This window comes from Struthio camelus, chromosome 2 (assembly GCF_040807025.1).
Source record: "Struthio camelus isolate bStrCam1 chromosome 2, bStrCam1.hap1, whole genome shotgun sequence".
Lineage (NCBI taxonomy): Eukaryota > Metazoa > Chordata > Aves > Struthioniformes > Struthionidae > Struthio > Struthio camelus.
Window position 1 is genome coordinate 158,589,412 of NC_090943.1, and position 17,676 is coordinate 158,607,087.

The 17,676-nt window shown below is 37.4% G+C and overlaps 1 protein-coding gene across 6 annotated transcripts in view; it reads right to left on the reverse strand.

The window, feature by feature from the left end:
• Window positions 1-490: 490 nt before the first annotated feature.
• The window catches only part of TAF2 (TATA-box binding protein associated factor 2), a 62,062-nt gene continuing 44,876 nt past the window's right edge, over window positions 491-17,676 (reverse strand). For 4 of the 6 annotated variants that reach the window (XM_009682898.2, XM_009682892.2, XM_009682916.2 and 1 more), the window contains exons 23-26: window positions 15,307-15,536; window positions 12,479-12,631; window positions 11,949-12,054; window positions 491-2,172 (exon numbers count right to left, since the gene is read on the reverse strand). In XM_009682898.2, the coding sequence (XP_009681193.1) occupies window positions 1,907-2,172; window positions 11,949-12,054; window positions 12,479-12,631; window positions 15,307-15,536 (755 nt within the window). In that variant the 3' untranslated portion in view covers window positions 491-1,906. The remainder of the gene's footprint in view (window positions 2,173-11,948; window positions 12,055-12,478; window positions 12,632-15,306; window positions 15,537-17,676) is intronic. The other 2 variants (XM_068933178.1, XM_009682907.2) reach the window with 1 other exon arrangement.

The window sequence follows — 17,676 nt, forward strand, 5'->3', positions numbered from 1 at the left end:
CAATTCATGATGCTAACATAACAGTTGGCTGGCTCAGGAGAGGTAGAAAGCTCAACTGCACACATTGTTAGTCTACCCAAAACATGCTCAGTCCTCGATTCTACCCCCGCTTAGACATTTCCCTCTTCCTGTTGCACCTTTAGTTCATCTAAATCTTAAGAGCTGGCAATCATTGCAAGCTAGAGGGAAAACAAATCCTGCCAAGGGAGGATTCACCTACCACGAAGGCTACTTTCACTGTAGCAGATGGGCACTGCATCACACACAGGGAGAAGTTGTGTGATACTGCCTAGTGCCATCAAGTCTGAACCCAGCCCCAAACATATTTTAACATGTGTTCAAAGTAAACCAGATAGCAAAAGTATTCACATAGGGTTTTTGAATAACAAAATAAGTATATGTATATTACAAAATACTTGAGTCTATCACTTATCTTTTGATTCTACAAGTAACTTGTTATTACAAGAACTACAGGATTCAACGGCAGGTATACAATATAAAAGCATTTATTAACGTTTATGAAACAGAATATGGCTTTAAAAAATCTTCCTGGGTCCCTGTTGAACTCTTTCTTTGCCCTAGAAGTAGAACCAGTCTCTCTCACAGGAGTTCATGAAAAATTTTAAATAAAATGTTTAACCCAAATACAACCATCTTACAGAAAATTGAATGAAAAGTGAACTCTGGGCAACAGAAGTCAACTAGCACACGGAAATAAAACCCCTGCCTCTATGTACAAATAAAGAAAACATATAAAAAGTGGTAGAGATGATTGTACCTCTATTATCAGAACTTTTAAAAACTTACGTTTTTAAATAAAACATTTGCTGGATGTAAATATTACACTGCATAAAACACAGCAAAAGAAATCTGACTGTTTTCATCATTTAAAGTCTCAGACCTAGGTTACTCTAATAATATATTTTTCCTGCGGATTCATGAACTGACAGAACAGAATGCTTCCAAGAAAGCACCCTTCAGCAGGAGGAAATATATATTTTTAAATCTGTATGTAGCTCTTCAAAAATACTTTTCAATTTTAGCAAAGCCATTTTTCAAAAGCATATTCCAATGTCAAGCTTAAAGAAAAAAAAATCTGCCTTTGTCAAAATAATTTGCAAACTTTATTGGATTTTTAAAAGCCTGATTACAGGACAAAACATGCATTAAGCATTTTGCTAAAATTCCAAAAACATAATTGCAGAGTGTCATTATGTTCAAAGGGTCATGTCCGTAATAAATACCTGCAGCTTAAAAGCAGCTTGGAATTTTTTTTTTTTTTTTTTTTTAAAGAGTTTTAGTATCTGAAAAAGGCAAATGTTCTATATATTGTTCTTAAAATTCTGACATTACACTGCAATGGTTAAAGCAAGAAACAGCTCAGCTGAAGACTACAGAAAATCCTTGTCTTCTCAGGAGGTCTACACTTCGTTATACAATACTACTCTGGAAACAGCACTTCACCAAAGGTCTGGCAGTTGGCTTCTGCTTAAAACATACTCTGCCTCATAACATTCTTCAAAGGATTAAAACATAATTGATTCTGGCAGTACACATGGTCAGCATGATGTGCAGGGGGTTGCCAGTGGACACGGGGCCCTTACATATAGGGCTGTTTTCTTTGTTTAAAATGAAGAAGGAAAAAGAAAAGAAAAGAAAAGAGTGAGAAGTGTGGAGAACCGTGAAATACAAAATGACTCAGAATCATAAAACATTTTTTGAATCAGATTATTTCAACAACTGCATATGCAAATAGAAGACTTCAAATTAGGACTGTGGCAGAGCTTCTGAATTGCTAAGGCAATTCACATATTCCTATTTCCATAAAAAAAGATAGAAGCTATAGTTATATACATCCTTCTAAGTGTTCAGAGAATATTGCAAGTCAAATCTAGAGCCACTGATATCAGTCTGAAAGTGATGGAGAACGGATTGATCGTGCACTGGCTGGACTGTTAGAGAAAGCAAAGGGATCCTTTTCCTTTTCTTTACTATCATGTTTATGTTTATGCTTATGCTTATGCTTGTGTTTCTTCTTCTTCTTCTTGTGCTCATGGTGGTGGTGGTGATGGTGATCACTATGTTTTGAGGAGTTTGATTCTTTACTAAACACAGAGAGTGGAGCTGCTGAGACTGGGTGCATGTTTATCTCTCCTGAAGATTGTTCTTTACCTAAGAGAATGACATAAAGGATTAATGATTAATTTGTACGATTTTCAAACTGAAGAAATTCTGAGATATTAGATAGGACTTACACTATTACCTAATATGCAAACATAGAAACTGCTATTATACTAGTGCCACTAGCTTTTCTTTATGTTAAGGAAAGGCTGGAAACATGCTGTTCATGTTTCCACATTGCTGACAATTTTGTTGACAACAGCTGTGAGGTACTACTTCCTCGCTCAAAAGTTTAAGTGTATCCCAGATAATCAGGAGCTGTGTGGAGGTAAGAAACCGGAAGTTACAAAAGAGTCAAGAAATCAAATTTTAAACACAGTAGGATACTATGTTTACTGCCCAGTAGATACCTACTATACCATCAGCAATGAACAATACAGCTACTCATGAAAACTACGGATATAGAAGTATAGGTTTGACATACATTAATGTGCAGCTTTGGGATGTGAACTCCTTTCAGTCAGGAAATAAAGTTCTCTACAAGAACATATAAACCTTTTGATACCAAACAGCAGAAAAGAATTAATTGATTTTTCAAGATAAGTACATCTTACAACTGATCTAGCCTACTTGAAAGTTTATTCAAAGTTTTGATCTTAAATGAAAAGAAAGTTCCAAAGGCAGTTACGACATCCTCTAGCATGGATTTTGCAAACGCAGTATGACTACTTTCATATTACGTGGGCCCGGTATCTGAATCTGATGGAGGGAAAATTTGATCCATGGGCCATCATTTCCTGAGCTGCTCTCTCATTTTCTCCTTGGCTCATTTATTATTTCTTTTTTTCACACAAACTGCAATAGCTTCAACAGCAGAGATTAAATAGAAAGGATTTAAGAACAGCCTAGTTGATCAGCGCAAACACCTGGAATGTGAGGAGGCTCGAATTCATTTCAGCAGAAATTAAATCACTCACATCCCAGGTAAGTGCTTCAAATACTATACCAGTGTGCAAAGGCACCAGAGTTTTGAAGACAAGATTTCTTTAAAGCTTTTACCTAAAGCAGATTTTCTTCCCAGAGGCCTGAATATTTTTTCCTGTTCACTTTTTTTTTTTTTTTTGGGGGGGGGGGTGTTGGGGGGAAGAATATCGCTATTCGACAGCAAAGAATTCTGTGGGATGCTTTCACATATTTTTCTGCATATCTGAAAACACACTTTTTCTAGTAATTTTTTTTTAACCCTACTTTAAGATCACAAACAATTCTCCTGCGGTAATGCTTTATTCCTGGAAGTCAGAGCTAACTCGCTTTAGCGTGACAAACAAGCACCGAAGAATTCCATGCAGTGTATCTAGCTTATCCAAAAGAAGATCAAGAATCAATCACTTACACACCTATACAGGGAAGTTTTTAGACAGTAGAGTTTTTGTTTTTTTAAATATAGCTGAAACAGACAACATCTTCCATCTCTAAGCACCATTTAAAGTTCAGAATAGAAATAAAACACACATTCTTCACAGTGAAGGTAATCAACCACTTACCACGGAACATGTAGAATCTCTTTTACTTGAAACACCTAAGAATCAAAAGTGATGTCTTTCTAAAAATATGCCTGGGTTCAACCACAACAGCTGAACATGATGCAGTGTAAAATTCTGCTAATGTTATAAAGGAGATGAGAACAGAGTACAACAGTCTCCTACATTTAAAGTCTTTGAATACGCAAATATTTTTTTAAAAGTTTAATTCTGAATTCACCAGGATGATCCAGCAACGAGTGCAAGTTAGCAATGCAAACATTTCTTATTAGATAACGTCTTTATTTTTTGATGTATGCTACGGCCGCTGTAAGATACGCACGTACATTCAGACTGGCTTGTTGACTTCAGTGCAGTTACTACATCCTTTTTGCATTCTTACCTAACCTAGACCAGTTCTCAACAATGCAGACAACATGCAGAAAGACCGCAGATGGCCTCACTGTTTAACTATTTCTAGTTATAGTATTTCTCTCAAGGAACTTAAACCTAAAACTAAACCCACCCCCATAGTCTGCGCTCATTCCTCTAAAGCAAACAACTTTTAGACAAATAGGAAATTTTTCTTTTAGCAGCAACAAGCCTGCAAAAACAACTGTTACATAGAAGACAATTGTGGAAAAGGAGCTTATCTGACTCAGGTCATTAGAAAAGAAGCACTCGGAAACTGCACCTCAGACAACCACAGCACACAATGTTTGACACGATTACAATACACTACAGTAGTTAGAGACAAACTGTGGTAGTGACACAAACGCTGCTCCTAGCAGCACAAAAATAAAAGATACGGCAAAAAATCCTGAGTAAGACCAGTCAATGTTCCTCCATGACAGACGTGCAGAAGACTACCTAAGGCATGGAACAGTCTCACATGTTCTCAAGCTATAGGCACATGGTACATTCAACCGTGCGACGGAGACTCCAGTCAATAGAAACAAAAAAACCTGTGACACAAACCCTTAAAACATCACAGTTCCATTACTTCCAAACTGTGAAGTTACTGTTTATAAACGGAGATTGAACCTGTAAATCTACATACTACATTTGTAACAACCTCAGACCAAAGTTAAGCCTCTAAGCTTGTTAGCCTGTTACAAGTGGTACAAGGATACGGGCCTAAGTTTGCAGGGATGATGCAGCAGTAGTTCTACTGCAAAGCGCCAGCGAACACCAAGGACGTAACCAACAGCCCTTCGTGGGCTAGCTGATGCTTGTGCACGTTTCCTGCTGTTTACTGTTCTACCAGTTCTGCTAACGCGAAAGTCTACCTAACCATTTCTTAACTTATTTCAGACAGGTTATCAAAAATCTACTATTCAAAAAGTTTACATTAAACGCTGTTGACTGGAGCAAGTTAGGGAGCGAATATGACACTAGCTTAAGCTGACAGGACTGAAGTGGTGATGAACACCTGGAAATCGAAACAGGTAGGAAGGATGTTGAGCAATAGGGGAACACGATCCGACTATAACTCAAAGGTTACTGACGCTAAATGAAACAGTCAACATTGGCAATACAGTACAACGTCAGCGAGAAATGAGGAAGTGTCACTATAAAAATCTACTTCTACTGGTTCAGTGGTAAGCACACATTTTTTCATAGAACACACTGATAGTAAAAATCTGTGTTATTTTTAAATGCAAAAATAACAACGATGCAGAAAATATCTTCATATTGTCAAAGAGTGCTCTGAAATCAGTAATCAAATATACTGATTATGGATGATGTCTCAGAATGGATGTATTCAGACTACTGAACCCAGTTCTCTGTAAAACAGCTCTGTAAAAGCTGCATACAAGATATTAGAGATTTGTATCTTTAAAATTTACCCTAGAAAGGAATTGGTGTTAAAGTGACTTTTCTTTCTTCATAATTTCCTTTTAATTAATAGCAACTCAAGGCTCATGCCAGGAACCTGCCAATCTAGAAAAGCCAGACTAAATAGGAATCACTTCAAAGGGCATTAATATCATACTCAGATCAACAGGGGGGAGATGGCTGCACAGAGACACAAAGCATTCCCTTTCCCTGCAGGGAAGCCACTTCCTCCTGGCGCAGGGAACGAGAATGGATCCTGGGTTTCTCAAATAAGAGCAGAGCACAATAAATACAGGGTGAGCCCAGGAGTTCACTTCTGAAGTGGTTAGCAGCATTCCTTGGAACAGAATGCACATACGTACGTCTACCCACTTGGATCTCCTCCTGGGCTGGATGCGGAGATTCCATTGTAACTATTGGCTTCGTGGTGTCCCAGCTAGGTGGGTAGGTGTTTAAAATTAGACAGAATTCCTACCCCATGGCAGAAGGATCAGAAACTTTGTGCACACCTTATCTGGAAGGACACGTGTGCCATAAGCATGGTGAGAAAGAGTAAGATCTTAAAACCCAGATTATGCAGTTTAGCTTTAGAATGAAAGTGTTTTATACCTTGATAAGCTTTAAAGTAATATTTTCTGTCATAATAAAAATTGCTGTCAGATAATTATAACATCTTGTTCATCGATTGTCTAAGGCAGTGGTGTTTTTTTTTTTTGTTTTTTTTTTAAAAAGAATCACTGGTGCCTGAACGTCGAAGAGTTGTTGGCGGGTAGAGTCTTTTAGTTATTTTATTTTGTATCGAACCTTTACAATTTGGTAAGATACAACTTAAGACGTTAATGCGTCAACAAGCTCTCAAAAGATCTTCCAACTGGTGTCTCTCCTATATTTCTGATTTTGTGTGGGTAGGGTGGGACACCACAGAATTGCAGTCTGTTTCTTTGCATTTACAATCTATTTAAAACTGCTGGCTCAAGTAGGACTTTTCCAAATTGGCACTTGCCAAAAATGACTCCATTTGCACCTGATTTATTCAACTGTCACAGAAGGAAAAATTAACTTTGCAAATCATAATACGGGTAAGGGACATTGGTCCAGTGCTTTCAGCTGAGGACAGGCAAGTGTTCAAGAACGGTGACACTGATCACCACTGGGAGGAAGATCAACACACGTATGCTACAACTTAATAAGCTTCTCCCAGAACCCAAAGAAAATTTGCTAACAAGAAAAACCATGTATTCTCTTTGCCCAATAGCTGGACTGCAGCTCTGGCTAATATTTTCTCTAAAGATATATGACTGAAAAAGCTGAAAAGATCTTGAAAGCTGTTTTCTCAAGGATCTTGTTTCTCTTTATTTCTACTATATTACCCTGGAAACATCTCAAATGGATGTATGCATCTGTTGAAACATCACTGAAGTCCACACACAGAAGACACCAAGTGTAACTAATCCTCAGTTTCCAGGATGCAAGAGTGTGCCTCATTCGTCTTAAACAGAAATTCCAAATTGTATATTTACAATGCCAATTATCCATCTAGGACAGTGTTCTTTTAAGGACTATGCTGCAAAACTTAAGGATTGAGAGTAAGAAGGAAAGGTCTAGTTTTCACACAAAAAAAGAGTTTTTCTGAGGCTATGCTAAATAAATCAGTTAACTTTGTTTCAGTACAAAATTTTTAACTAGTTCCAATTTGCAGATTCATTTGCCCTCACAAATTTCTTTAGTGAGATTCATAACCAGATCGACAAGACCTTAACTTTCCTCTGCTAAAATGTTATAAAAGATAACCAGGTGATTTAACTAAAACACATTTGTAACCGATAACTGTTTTAATTAATATCTCTTCCATTTGATTTAACAACTATATTGTATTGCCCCTACACTAAAACAGCAGTTTAGCTATAGAGTTGTTTTTAGTGCATTTACTTAAATATTTTAGAAAATTTACAAGAGAGAAGAGAACCTTTTATTCAGTAATAAATACTGGTTCAGAATGCTTTGTGGCTCAAATAGTTACTATGTAGTTCCCTTTAAAATTTAACCAACAGCCTCAACCAGCTTCCGGGTTTGACAATGAACAGTCATTTTTCCCAGCGACACGCACAGCTACATTATGTTGTGTTTACTAGACAGAGTAGTTGAGATTCTGCAGACAAACACTGACGCACTTTTATTTTTTTATGCACTTTCATTTATGCTGTGACTTTATCTGCAGGGTTTATATCTGTATTAAAGCTGCTTTTATGCGCTTTAGAATAAAGAATTTGAAAACACCCTTCTTTACGAAGCATAAAATTAACCACATACTATTTCAGCAAGACAAAATTAGCTACAGAACCTCAAAACCTAGGAGTTACCAGTTTGGAAGCAGTTATATTTTAGGTAGTAAAGTCAACATGAGTATAATGGATACTATCAAATAGATAATGTATTAATATTATATGTTATTAAAAAGTAGTCTAACAGAACGGTTGTAACAACTTTTTCCAGTTTAAAAAGTGAAGCTGACATCCACCATTGTCAGTGTTATCCTCACATCCAAGAAGTAAAGTTTGCTTACATGTTTGCCTATATTATTAAACATAGGTCACCCTTTGACAAGGGGCCACCGACTTGCGGCCGACCTTTGAGATAATAGTGTTCTTATAGCTAACCTGGATAACTTAGCTCCGTTGCAGGGGACTGGACTTTCTACATGGTTCAAACTGAATTCCCATCAACCACTGCACTTTAAGTGCTGTGGTTTGCACCACATGCTCAAAGTCAGAAAAATGACTGTCAACGAATAAAGAGAATATCTCCGTACTTACTAGTATACTCTCAGTATGTTTTCAAAATATTTCTAATTGTACCTTTTTTAAAAATCTTTTTGGTACATACAAAGACAAGAGAGGACTGGATATTATTTTGGCTCCCAGAGTACAAAAAATGGTTAGCAAATTCTAATAAATTATTAGGGATGATTTGTTGAGCCGTAACAACAACATACAGCTTCACTGGCAGATCACATGGGGCTACCGCTAAGCATTTTTTACTACAGTTAGGCATTTATTTTTATAAGCAGAAAAAAAGGCTCTAATCAATAAGCGTTGATATATGCAGTAAAGGTTTTACAGAGGTTTATTTTGAAGCATCACTGTAAGATCAGTGAAATGTTAAAGTAGTGCTTCTTCATCTTCTAATTTCACTGAAGTCACTTGAACAACGCAGGACTACTCACATGACAGTCCAACGTACAGTGTGAAATCTACTGCTTACATTAGAAAATACATCAAATCTGCTCTTGAGATTCTTTTGATTTAAAGCAGAGTAAGGAGCATAACCACTATTTCTTATGATTTAGCAGGAAATAAAAATCTGTCTTCGTATTAGAAGCCTGACCTTGCCTGGCTTCAGAGGTTCAAAAGCTACCACACTTCTGGTACTTGGAGGAGAACGTTTAGATGTAACGTAACGTAATGTAACAGTGTGCTTCAAATAGGTCACGTCTGACCTTTTGTTTCAATAACTTTTTGCAAAAATGCTCAGCATCCTTCATAATTACCAGAGTCCACAGTTTTATTATTGTAGACAGGATGCTTTAGCAGGTTTTGAAACATTTTCTGTGCAAACAACTATGAAAGGTGCTTTAACTATAGTACAGAAACCTGTAATCCTGAAAGTTACAGTACAAGCATTTATTACCCTTGTAGCACATCTCAACCCTAACCTTTCACATCCATGAGCAAAAGTGTGCAGAAAAAACATTTGTTTTTAAGGAAAACTAAAATTTTCCCGGCTTTCTGGAGGTCACATCAACTTGAACAAATCCAAATCATCATCCTAAGGGGGCTGGAGGGAGAAAGCACAGATAGAGCAGCATTCAGAGCCAACCCAAGCTTCCTCTTTGCAGATGCTACTCGCAGGCTGCGTTTGGCTAATGACCTAACACTACATGTGACATGCGGGGACGTGACCCATAGCTGTGAGATGAAAACTAAGCATGGACTAAGAGTTCACTGCCTCCCAAGTAGGGGTTGCAGAGCTGAGGCAGGTACAAGATCTTACGGATTTGCTAACAAGACACTGGGACCATTTTAGAATCTGTAGGAAACGATTTCAGAACCATCAGTCGCTACAGCGCACCCAACCTCTCTCATTTCTGCAGTAACTCCAACTTTCTAATGGTTCTCACGAAATATTATTGCTTTGTTAAACAAAACAGTCCTACGTGTAAATAATTTTATTTATATACGTTGTGATTTCCCCCCCTCTGTTCGGCACCTCTTCTCAGTAATATTCTATTTCCTGGCGGCTGAACTGTCTTTATTTACTCAGCCTGAAATCCATACATCTCTGCTTCTACTAGAGACGATCTCAGCGAGAAAGAGGTGACATTTCAGAAGCAGAGAACATCTGAAATGGAACTGTTTCTAACTGCACAAACCAAGAAAACGAAATGAAGCGTTTCAAAATAATGCTTTTCAAAAGCTTACTATTTAAAATGAGACCTGTGGCAAAAGTAACGCTTGTCTCACTTGTGACCTAGGAAACAAAATGTATTCCAATATGACGAATGCTTAAACAGCAGAGGTGAGAAGGTCATTCAGCACACAAGCGAAACGCAAAGTGGCTTTCCTGTCTGCTGTAGATCTGCAAAAGCAGCAGCAAACTGGCTGCTCCTAGTCAGACTTTACCCATTCTGAACTCTAGTGCAAATTTAATACGCAACAGTCCTGAAGCACACAGCTCGCTTGCAGAACATCCCGTCAGTTCTACTGGTAAAGTACTTGGCAGAGTTTTGTTTATGACTTTATATCCCATAGTGTGTGTAAACTGAGTAAAGACATGATATCTTGCAATAAATTTAAGAGTTATACATACTAATACTCAGTGGATCAGCTTCACACTCGCACGCCCTGTGGATATGTCATTCTCTGCCGTAACAGAAAATGTGACTGTAATATTGAGGGCAAAATTCAAAGCAGCTCCAAAAGGTTTAAAGCAAAGCTTGTGGGGCAATTACGCTGCTAAGTACATGAGAGCAACCTACATGCCTCCCTCCCCTTTATTCTCCTTAGATGCCTCAGATTTAGGCAAAAAGTTCTGAGTTGTGCTACTCCGCAGGTCTAACAGCCACACTGTCCTGCTTGAGCTGGTTGTACAGGCACATATCATTAACCCAAAGCCATCTGGAATCCAGAAGCTAGACCTCCCTGTGTTTTATGTCCCCATATGAACTTAATTTGTTAGCTGAGCAATGACAGCAGTTACCTTTATAAAAAAAAGTTAGTGGTTAGAGCATCTGCCAAGGAAGTAGAAACCTAAGTTGTATGCCCTAGGGGAGTATGAACCTACAGTTTCTACATCCGCAGCCAGCACCCGAGGCACCGTACTCTGCAGGACCTTCATGGCAGGATCATCCACCAGCCCTTCTGTAACATGGGGGCCCCTACGCTGCCAGGAACGCTCAAGTCACAGGGAAAGGAGATAAGGTAGCTTCTCAGCACTGCCCAGGACCTAGGGGGCACTCGAGCACAAACCAGTGCTCCAGATCCTGCTGCTAAGGTCTCCTTGTGATTTACATCAGGCAATCACTGGATAAAACCAGCAACATAAGCAAGAGGGGAAGCACTCTGAATCCCGCTTCTGCGGCCAAATACTTAACTTACACATACTGCAATAATGCAATCTCAAATCCCTGTTTTGGATGCGGAGCCAAGATCTCACAAAATGTTACGCAGTTGCGCTACCTCAGCTTAGCTCCACTCATACTTTTTGCAACTAAACTCAAGAAACGTGGTTAAAAGATTTTGCAAAACTAGAAGCCAACTACTGAATTTCTCTACTAGTGACAGATTAAAAAGAAAAAAAAAGGAGGATGGAAGTTCATTAATGAAGTGCAGCCTGTCTTAAGGCTTTTCAGAAACATTCTTTCACAAATAATTTTGTCAAACATTTAATGAGAAAAAGACTGAAGTAGTAAGAGAAATAGGTGCTATACACAAAACCACAAACGCAATCTTTTCAACTTTGCAAACCCCTTACAGGCATCTCTGAGGCTTGTATGCTTTTTAACTACTAATCTACTGATGTTAAACTACACTTTGCTATTTTTTTAAAGTTAATCTTCAAAATTATTATCTTTTAATTTAAATTTTGGCAAAATCAGTTTTACCTCATTGCTTATGGAGTTCTATTTTAGATTTACTTTATTCTATTCATCTCTTAGCTTTTCAGTTTTATAAGCATGATATATACTTGCCTTACTTAGATATGTATCAAAACCTATAACATGTACACTCATCTATAAATACACTGGAGGCTAAAGAAATCTTCTTATCCACTCTTTACACACTTCCTTCTATTTAGGTAACATTTAACACTTACAACACTTCAATTATAGGAATAAGCAGCAGAAAAAAAAAAAACCACAGCTGAATGAGCTGAAAAATTCATACTATTTGTCAATAAATTTACTCATACCTGGTGTTGAAGGTCTCTCCAACATATTCAAGTGATGATAAATAAAGGCTTGACTGTCATGAACTGTGTCCATATCAATTTCCTCCTCTTCTTGAGAATTTGAGAACTAAGATATCAGGAAAAAAAAATAAGCAGATGCTAATAATTTATTCTTAAAAATATCACTAAACAGAACTTAAAATATTTTATTTCTGAGGTAAACTGGGGGTGAGAGGGAAAGGAATTGATATCTACCACTGCTAAGGAATAAAAATTCAATAAAATTAAAAAGGGTCAATGTCTTTCCTTCTAATTCTTTCTAATTTACCATGAAGCTGTGTGAACAAGAACATTAACTGTCAACTTTAGTTCTTCCCAGCCAATAAAGAATCTGATGGGAAGAGATTTTGCCAAAGTAAGCCTAACAACTACTGTACACATACACACAGCACATCTTTTGTTTGAACACAGCTTTAAGAAAAGTCAGCAGAAGCCACTGCTGTTATTCTGAATATCCTAAATATTGTGCAAGTTGAATTTCCATTTCTTACTCTGATTTTGAGTTTGACTTTACTGTCTTCATTCTTCTCTAGTATTTGCCCTGGCTCCAATGGAGACCCGAGTGGCATATCAGCCTTCCTCTTCACCCCCTGCTGATGACCAGAAATGCTGGATGCTGTTTCCTTAACAAGATGATCATCCTCCTGAAGCAGCATTAAAAGATCAAAATTAGAAGATAGCAAGAGCCATGTTTCAGCCTAAAAGAGACCTGATAGCTGAAAACACTTCTGAGTAAATGGGTGATTTGAACAAAGTTTTCCCTGTAGTTCTGGGAAAAAGTATTTTCGAAAACCCTATATGGATTTGTGCCAACCTCTCCTACAAACATGGTTTCTCTTTACTTCTGTCCCTGCTCCCTCTGCATATCTAGCACTGGCATCTTTTCTGTCCCTTCTCACAATCATGGTACTGTTGGTGTGCAACAACATTTGCTGCCTCTGAATAGTCTTTCTATAAATCTGCGCCTCACAGGCTCTCCTCATTCCAAATCTCTGTTGCAAAACTGCGATAGCCTCTGATCTACACAAGGGATTTGGGTAAAAATCTTCTTTTAATTAGCTTTAAAAGTAAATGTTTATTTTGCTGAATAAAAAGCATAACCAGCAATCATAACCCGATTTTCTTCTCCTGGTATCACAACAGTATTTATTAAAAAAAGTTACTGTTTTGCAAATTATTGCTTAGATTAACTACAAAAACAGGGTTAGAGGAAAATAAAAATGACAAAAGAGTCTAGTAAGTTACACACATAGTCTTTAAAATAGCAGGCAGGTGCCCCAACAAGTCTAACACACAAAACATGGGAGAAAGTACCCACAGAAGCAAACATTATTAAAAGCCTCTAACAGCTAGATAAAAGCCCTATCATAGACTCTCAAGAGTATACGCTGCTCAGCTAGACTGCTCTTCCTCTATTACAGAAGGAGTGTTCGAGTCCCACAAGTTCTTGCCCCGAATAATTCAAATTTAATTTTATAAAGTGGGTAATTCGCTATCCCCAGCACATTCAACATCACAACAGTATAGCAACTCTAATTTTTAACTTATGCTCTCAGAATATGCAGCCTGCTTTAAACATTCTAGTTAATCTAATGAATTCCATCAACTGTTCATTCTTTTTTACCTCAGATATACATTTCCTTCTTCCTCATTTCATCCCTACTAAACCCAATACACTGCTGTTGTGAAACATTTTTGAGCAAACTTTGGCCAGTGTGAGAGGCAGCCTTTGTTTTGTATTACTGGTCTGGTTTTTACCAAATCAATTCCCTGAATTTCAGGGGTTCCGGTAAAAATGATCATCTAAATAAAGAAAGGGAGAGGAGAACGGACATGAGCTGAGGAAAAGATACAAGGGATGAAGCGTGAATTGAGGCTTCTACTAAGGCAGTATTTTCAGACTAGAGTAGGCCAGCACCGCTGCTGAAAGAAGCAGCCCTTTCCCCTTCCTCACGCTTCTCTGCCCTGGGCCACCACAAGCATTTTTGCAACTGCATGATAAACTCGACCAGGAAACTGATCCAGCAGGAAATATCTGCTCATAAAAAAAGCGCTGTTTTTCAACCAGATCCTCTCCGATCCAGCTTACTAGGCAGCAGCAACAACTGTGCTAGGACAAAGGAGAGGACAGTGTAAGAGGAAAACAGAAATAGGAAATACGCTTTTTTCTTTAGCAGTCAGGCTACCTTAATCAATATTCACTGAACTGCAGCCTAAAATTCTGCAAACAAAATGTCTCCTGCTTGTTAATTCTGATGCCTGTGTGCAACAAAATTAGGACTTTGTACATGTTCTGTAAATATATAGGATTGCTCTAAGGATATTTGACTCCACCATCGTTTTCTCCCCCTACTGGAAAGGGCCTGCAAGGTAGCATAATAATTTGCCCTCTCAATTTTTCAATCATTTTCATTCAGAAGTATACCAGCTGTGGCCTTGATAAAGTAACAGTAGGATATCCCATTCAAAAGAGTGGGCAGAGTAGTTTTAAACATGCTAATCACACATTCACATTCTCTTTCATGATTTGTTCTCAAGCAGATCTATCAGATGCAGTTTTTGAAATTAAGTTAAGAAAATTATTTATTATACCCATATATGTTGAGCTTTTCCTCCATAATTAACCTTGTCCAACAAAAAGACTTACTCCTGCAGCAGTGGCAGTTATTCCTAAGAAACGTATGATGGATGACTTGCATAGCTTTTAAGATCCATTTTCTAACTACACTGTGGATTATGCATTAGGACAGAAGCCTCAAAAGCCAGAAAGCTTTCAAACTTCATTACTTTTCAGAAGTTGTTACAAACCCTTCAGAGCACAGGCAGATTCAAGTGTTCAATGAAAAGATATTAAACTTCTAACTTTCCTGTCTCTTATAGTTGTTTAAAAAGAGGTACCTGTATGTATTTTAAGATAGAATAAAATCATTGATAAAAGGTTTTGATTGGAAAAAACTGCACAACTTGCCTATGAGTAATATTCTCAGTCTAAAGTTTTCATCACAGCATCAAACATTTCTGTGAATCACTTCATAAACAACATGGGAAAAAGTAAAGTTTCGTAAAGGATGCAAATGATGAAACTAGGAAAAACAAGCAAAAAGTCTGCATGCTCTATGGAAAACACAGTTAAACCTAGTCAAAGAAGTTATGGTATACATCAGCTCTTCAAGTGGATGGAACAAAGATAAAGTAACAAGGTGTAAAGGGAGCTTAGGTAACGCATGAGAAGCTTGCAGACAATACATAATGAAATCAGCAACCAATGCAAGGGTGCAAAGCAGGTTCAATGGGATGTAGGCAGACGGATTGTGCTTACGGTGTTCTGAAATCCTACTGACTGTCCATGATTGTTAGTACTATTCACAGGTTCCTGATTATTTGCCACTGACTCAGGAATAATCGTTGGATTAAGCACAGCTTTCTTTTCTTTTAGATTAAGAACGAGTCCAAGCTCTGGTAAAGGTAAACACGAAGGTCTGCTGAGGCCAAAAAGTGTAAAATACAGGTCCACAGCACCACATCGTAATCTCCAGTCATGAGAAGTTCCTAAAAATCAAGAGAGATTACTGTTAACATAGAGACACAATCTTCTCCTCCCCCAAAATAAAACAGTTTAATCCAATTACATATGCACATCATCTGTGCCTTATGTACCCTTTCCCTCATTCTAGCTGCCTCTTATTCGCTCTTAAGCTCACTTGTCACATCCTGTTTTAAATTAGGGCTTTAATTTATTCGAGCTGTAAGTTGGACTACATGCTTGACAAAACAAGATTCAATACATAAATTGGAAGACTGTGTGCCATAATAACATGACAAATAAAGAGGGAGGGAGGAGGAAATCCCATCCGTATGCTTTCATTTTTAAAGTCTCACTTCAAGTTTTACTATCAGACAATTAAATAGAATATTCTGTTACCAAGCTGGCCTCCCACATCAGTAAATTTGGTTATACGTGCCTGTGTGTATTCCATGAAATTTACAGTAGGAACCTGAAGTATGACTGAGACCTATTTCTTCTGGAAATCTCAATGATAAAAGAGTATAAACTAGCAACACATAAGCATGCTATAAGTCCCTACCACGCCATGTACTTCCCTGGGTGCTCAATACTCAATACTCTTATTTGTATTTAAATTGGAGATATGCATTCTTACTGCGTAAAGCTATGCTTTATTCATTTTATTTTTCACTACCAACTGTGTACTGCATTGATAGCTTCATACACAAAGGGACAAAGCACATTTAGCATCAGCTACAGCAGAAAGATACCTAACATCCGGTGCAAAGCTGCAAATACACTGATTCCAGTGTAAACTCAGCCCAGCAGTTGACTGATTACAAGTTTATTGAATGTATTGTTCCACAGCAGAAACAGAACTATATGTGGTTAACAAGACACATCCAAACACTCTCAATAGAATCAGACAGTGCAAATACTAATTTTTAAACTATTCTGAATTTTAATACTAAATAATTTACTCAACTTAAGCTAAAACTTCTTAAAATGATATCCTGAATTCCCATTCAGTATCTCTCCCATTTCCCAACAGAACAGCTAAGCTTAAATACAATTGGCTGCTGAATCTCTCTGCCATCTTTGGAGCTGGTGAGCATTATCAATTTTATTAACATATTAACATACAAGTAAAAAATGATTACATATATCAGAGTCAATCTTTTATGATGTGCTTATTTTATATGAAAATACATCACTAGTTTAGGATCATGTAGCTTTAAACCTGGTGGCTATTAACTTGTCTCACATGAATATTTTTCTAGGCACAGCAGAATGCTACAGTTATCCCTTACAGAAAATAAACTGAAATATGTCATCTTGATGCATAGCAATTTAAGTACTTAAAGCCATGAATCATAATAATGTACACCCTATTTGTTGCTTGCAAAAAGAGGTAATACTTACGACTAACAGTGCATACACTCTTCTCTTAAAAAAGGAAAAAAAAAAAACTCTGATGGGAACATCAAAATTGTTTATTTCCTGTGCCTGACACTTGGCAAATCCTACAAAACTGTACTACTAGTAGTTCCCTACTTCAGCCCCTGGAGCGTAGCTGTAAGTTTTTAAACACTAAAAAGGATACAAAGAGAACAGACAGCCTTCAATGACCTAAAAGACTATATAAACGTTTATATGTAATTTGTGTAGTAACGTGCCAAATGTTAAAGGGCATTTTGTCAGGACTGTATAAAACCGCTTCAGTAACGAAAAACAGGTCAATGGTTTACCACTGAGATACAGACCCTTCTCTCATTAGGATCTTTCCCAATCACATAAAGCACAGCAAATCTTAGGTTTAAATACACTTCTAAAAATCTAATTTAAATTATCTATAGGAGTGCTATCCTTTTCTATTCTCTCAGAGTTTAGTAAAAGAGGACAGATTGCCTGATCTAAAGTGAACTATAAAGAAAAAGGTAACATATACGCCATTATTTAATGAAACGTTCACTGTGAATGTCCAGTCAAAGAATCAGGCTATGCCAAAGTGTGTCAAAAGCACACTACTGTAGTAGAGAAAATAACACAAAATAAGGAGCCAGGCAGTACTCTGCATCACTAAGAAAATTCAGTAAGCACATAACAGCGAACTTCAGAGATTGATTTTTCAATTTCTAACTATTATATGCAAGAGCACTCTTTGCATGTTCTGAAGCAAGTTTG